The sequence below is a fragment of the Malania oleifera genome, chromosome 4 (genome assembly GCF_029873635.1).
Source record: "Malania oleifera isolate guangnan ecotype guangnan chromosome 4, ASM2987363v1, whole genome shotgun sequence".
NCBI lineage: Eukaryota > Viridiplantae > Streptophyta > Magnoliopsida > Santalales > Ximeniaceae > Malania > Malania oleifera.
The window spans coordinates 107,597,099-107,602,272 of NC_080420.1; the positions used below are offsets into that span (position 1 = coordinate 107,597,099).

At 36.5% G+C, this 5,174-nt stretch overlaps 1 protein-coding gene across 2 annotated transcripts; it reads right to left on the minus strand.

The window, feature by feature from the left end:
* Positions 1–799: 799 nt before the first annotated feature.
* On the minus strand, positions 800–4,948 carry LOC131154333 (kinesin-like protein KIN-14U). 2 transcript variants are annotated; one of them, XM_058107029.1, is made up of 11 exons: positions 4,429–4,948; positions 3,940–4,178; positions 3,777–3,860; positions 3,533–3,694; positions 3,319–3,425; positions 2,997–3,181; positions 2,728–2,892; positions 2,413–2,631; positions 2,222–2,259; positions 1,818–1,945; positions 800–1,735 (listed from the first exon to the last, which is right to left on the minus strand). In XM_058107029.1, exons 2-11 carry the CDS (start codon positions 4,157–4,159, stop codon positions 1,124–1,126), a joined length of 1,920 nt encoding a protein of 639 aa, XP_057963012.1. In that variant the 5' UTR covers positions 4,160–4,178; positions 4,429–4,948; the 3' UTR covers positions 800–1,123. The 2 variants fall into 2 exon arrangements, with proteins under 2 accessions (XP_057963012.1, XP_057963011.1); XM_058107028.1 differs by having other exon boundaries at positions 3,940–4,175; positions 4,429–4,935.
* Between the last annotated feature and the right edge of the window lie 226 nt (positions 4,949–5,174).

Genomic DNA, 5,174 nt, shown 5'->3' on the forward strand with positions numbered 1-5,174 from the left:
CTCCCATTGATTGTCTTGAAACCACGATATTCTTCCGTCAAAAGTGAGGGGTTATTAATAAATAAATGGAGGTGCAGCCATTCTTTAAAAAAAAAAATTGTTTTGAGTGTGCATAATTTTATGACGCATTAGCACAACAAATTAATATTTTTTATTAGCAAATTCAAACAAATACATATATTTTAGTTTAGCTTGAGTTGAGTTTAAACTTAGACAGTAGGAGTTGATTTAAAATTTAATAAATAAGTTTAAATATAACACTCAACTTCTTTGCAACCTTAAATGTAGAAAAGACTAAACAAGACAATGTGGAAAATGGAAAGAGGAATTCACAAATAGGTAGGGCTACAAAGACTCTGTCCATCCCTGCCATTGGAAATCGTCTGGCTTAGATGGAACAAAGAGATTATGTGCTTTATTATTCCAAACCCACAAAAAACAACTGATTTTCCATGTTCATGATTAGCCTGACTTGCTGCTAAATAAATAACACACCCAAAAAAAATAAAAAAAGCAGTTGAAAAAGAGTAGCAACTAGGATTCAAGTCACATCCTGCTCATGTTTAGGAAAACTTATACAAATTTTTACTGTTAACTAAAAAAGGAATAATGAATTGGAAAGCGGCTTTTAGGTTGATGAAGGGTTAATCCAGATGCTTAGTTCACACTCCACGGACCAGAAAAGCAATTCATCATCATAAGCTGCAACACAGCTCATGCACTGTTTTTGACTAAAAGGTAGGCATTAGGATAAAAAGAGGGAGGAGAGACATACAACAGTTTGACATGACAGTTTAAATGATTCACTCAATATCTGAAGTTCTTCATATAAGTTTCATCACAATGTTACAAATATCATGCAGGTTACAAATGTCATGCAAACAAGTCATTTGACAAATCCCACCAAGCCCAAGATAACTTCAAGGGTTAAAAGGATCCCATGTAAACATTTAGTTTACAGATCCCAACAGGTCTAAAAACAAACCAACCCTCCACAATCATAAACACTATTCATTCTGACGAGACTTCCTAATCAACAACCCAAAAAAATAAAAATAATAAATGAAAAAAATCAGCACACATTTTACAAAAGCGCAAAGAATCACAATTAGAGTTATTGGACTTAGATTAGATCAGACATCCTCCTTCGGTGGCGACAAAATGTAACTCTCAAGTTTGGATTGGAAGAAGTGACCATCTTGCTTCGCGGAAGGGAGTACACTTTGGACTCCATGCCATTGCATTTAGGACTCTCTGAGAGGGTAGGGTTTGCCAACCCATGTTGAGATTTTTCATTCGAATTTCGCAAAATCGCTTTGAAACGAGGATCTGTATAACTGATGGACTGGGAACCAGAAAATTGAATTGAATTTCTAGACCACGACCTCAAAGATCTTTCCCTACCATCAATTTCCTTTTCTGCTGCACTTTCTCTTTGGCGACTGGCGGCAGTGGAAGTCATGAACCGAGGGATTGAATTACAAGTTTTTCTTCTAATTACTTTCTCAGATGCTCGTGGGGTTCCTGGTACTCCTCTAAAATCTTCTTTGGGACTTCTGGGTGTCTTTTCCCCATCATCAAGTAGCCCGTAAGTGGTGGAGAACAACTTTTTGTTTTCATCCAAAAGAAACTCAGCTTTTCTTATTTGACTTCCAACTTTTCGACATTCTTCTTCAGCTTCTCTCATCTTTTCTTCAAGTTCAGCAATCCTTTTTTCCTTCTGCTTTTTCAACTCCTAGAATGCATAGAGATCAGTGACACCCTAAAAAAGCCATAACTGGCATTTAATTTGCGAGTGAAAAACAGATAAAGAGTACCGTGGGTAGTTCTCTAATGGACTCTATTGCCCTTGCTCTCTTTGCAAAACTCAAAGAACAAGTAGTCTCCCCAACATCATCTTCACATGGGCTTATATGCACAAGCAATAATACCTTGGAACCATGACCTAAGAAATCAGACAAGAAAACATCAAAACATTTTTGCAATGCAAATAACCAGACGTTGTTGAGATGGAAGCAGTCCTCTATGTTTCAATTAGCATTTGAAAGCACAATTTCCATCACAGACATTGTTAGTTAAGAATTGCACTGTTGTAATTTGCAATAAAATAAGCACATTTGAAAGCTCATTTTAAATTCTATGTAGATTGAGTTATAATAGTAAAAATTTTTATAGCTGTCCAAACAACTCCATCACTAAACTACAAGAATGCAAGACAGACCTAGGGAATCTTTAAGAATCTGAGTCAGCTTGCTATTTCTGCAACCAAAGAAAACCAGATTCAACTTTAATTAACAGGGATCTAAACTTCTAATATTTTGTTGCATTTAATATACTGGAACTATATTCCAGCTTATCCTAGAATATAAAAGGGTAAAAAAAGCCGAAAATACTGCCACACTAAGAACTTACCTAAAAGGAATATGGCCTCGTTTTCTTCTGAGGGCTGCAATAACATCACTTAGAGCTGAAAGTGAGAGATTTATGGCCCTTCCCTCATCAAGTGTTTGTCCAATGGCCCCTGTTTTCAATAATCGCTCACTTCCCCCGAGATCAACCATCCACAATTTGCTTATTTCTGATCTACCTTTCGAAGGATCCCGGCGTTGACAAATAGTGATCCTCGTTAAGCTAGATATATAGAACTAAACCGATAATGTAATTATCAAGGCAAATAAATCTGTCAAAAAAGGTATGAAAACATTCTTGGTAAATCCAAAAACCCACCAATGTGATCTGCTAGATGCTTCGTTCACATTAGTCCATGATGTAGACCTAACCCGTTTTCCCTTGGTGTACCACCAACTCGCTTTTGTGACGTCTGAGATTTGCACTTCTGTGAGGCCTTCAATATCCACAAAACCTTTTGGATCTGTTTGAATGTTGAGATTGCTGTAGTAGAGTTAGCCAAATCACAGTAAGCAATCCAATAAATGGCTCTCAAATTTATGTCAACTTTTTGGATTATTTTCAAAGAGTTGAGGATAAATAGTTACCATCTTGGCATGGTTTCATAAGATTTATAGTATGTTTTTGGAGCAAGAAGATCCCTGAGATTTCCCATGTAAACCTCCACCATGCTCATTGAAAATGTAACTGAAACTGAACCATCCAAAGATGTTTGATGAAAGAGCTCTTCAAGAGCTCGAGGTACAATCCCTGGATGGTCGTTTGTTCCGTCCTGAAAAATTATCTGACTTTGTTACTTACTAATGATAAGAAATGGAATTCTTTTAAGATGAGTTTCAGCACATAATAATGACAAGAAATGGAAATATTTTTAGGTAAGTTCATACGGTAAAAATATCTCTCACTAACCATTGTAAACGTCTTTCCAGTGCCGGTTTGACCATATGCTAAAACACATACATTGTGCCCATCAAGAGCAGATCTGAGGATCGGTTCAACCTCGAGAAAAACATCTTCTACAGAATTTTCAATCATTATACAGTTTCTTACTACAACTGGAGACCAAAAAAAAAGAAAAAGAATAATTAAGCTGAGGAAGTTCACAGAACTATTGGATACTAACCTTGGGAAGCTTGTTGGGTGAACACCTTATCGAATCCAAATTCTTTCCTACTCCCAGCCAATCTCACCACAATTTTCTCTTCTCCAGCAGAAATGGGTTCGCGAATTCTCCTCTTGTCCATCAATATAAATGGTCGAATGCGACAAAATACTCTAATACTACCTGCAAATTTAGATCAATTCTTAAATACATAAAAATTCAGATAAACCCGCGATTAAACCAACCAACTATGATCCATCATTACCCTTAATATCCAGTATCTTATTCAATGCTTCTCTTCGTTTTTCATCTGAGGATCTCTGTTTTAGCTTCAATCCCACAAGTTCTCCTGTGCAACAGGATAAGATATCAAAAATCCAGGTTCAAGCAGAAGACCCGTTTTACAAATTGATGCTGCAAAATTCCACCTTCTAGATTAGTTATAGTCTTCCGGAGCTCATTCTTTTCGTGCTCTGGAACAACATTGACATCGGTATAAATGGCGGGAAGTGGGGGTGAATCCAGCTCGGAAGCCAGTGGAAGTCCATCAAGAGAATCTGAGTTCGACCCCATGGCGAATGATTTCAAGGACTCCCCAACATACTCTGAAGGCAATGAGATCTCTTCATTCTCAGTGGAAATGAACATTTCTCAGCACCTGACCCTTCTTAAAGAAATTTCAAAATTGAAGCACAAAGAAAATGAAGATTTCTCAGCCAGCAACACTGAAAACACCTGGCACTTTGTAAAGAAAATTCAAATTTGATGCACAGAGAACACTGTTTCCAAATAAATAAAAGCAAAATAATCGGAACAATCTACAAGAAGCCAAATCTCCTCCGTTGAACAAAACCCATAAATATTTTGAGCTGAAGTAATGAATAGAACACAAAATTAAAATATCTACAGTTTCATACCGGGAAACAAGTACTGTGTTCTACTACTACTGTTAGATCTTTCTCCTTCTTCCTCTTCTTCTGATCTCCCTTCTTCGCTTTTAGCGAGTTGCTCTTAGATCCGTTGTGTCTGCAGAAGTTAAGACGTAGTAGGGAGAAAACCCAAGATTGATGACGAACTCTATTTCCCCAATAAATATACAAAAATCTAAAGTACAATGCAGAAGAAACGAAGACTAATCTGCAACTTTTAGCAGAACCCAGAAACTCTTAAAAGCCCTATTAATTCCAAAAAAAAAAAAACCCAGATTCCATTAATGAAAGGAAGCAACAAGTCGTGAGCAAAAAATTCAAAAGCCCTACAGATTTCAAAAACACCCTAGAGGGCTAAAAATCCAAGTGGGTATGGATTATTTTCAATGATTGATAAGGACTCCAATTAAGAGACGACAGTGATGCATTCTGAGTCAGCGGTGTTCATAACATATTACTATTATTTAAAAGAAAATAAAAATAGGAGAATCTTCCGTTGGTGCCGCCCAGATGGAGGGTTGAACTGGAAAGGTCTTTTTCAGACAGGAGCGTGAGGAGCGGAGGGGCAAAAGTGAAAATAAACAAAAGATGCACTTTCCTGGTCTGAATATTTTTGGAGATTTTTCTTTTCTCCTCTTGACGTTATTATTATTATTATTATTATTATTATTATTATTATTGTTTCTTTTCTAACTATCTTCATTTTTAAATATGGATTTAACTCTCTCAATAAT

Bases quoted from the DNA above. Each gene is read 5' to 3' on its own strand.
- LOC131154333 (XM_058107029.1), bottom strand. From the start codon at position 4,159: ATGTTCATTTCCACTGAGAATGAAGAGATCTCATTGCCTTCAGAGTAT. The intron at 3,861-3,939 runs GTGGAATTTTGC...CCTGTTGCACAG, and splicing joins GACTATAACTAATCTAGAAG to GAGAACTTGTGGGATTGAAG. The intron at 3,695-3,776 runs GTAATGATGGAT...CTAAATTTGCAG, and splicing joins TAAGATACTGGATATTAAGG to GTAGTATTAGAGTATTTTGT.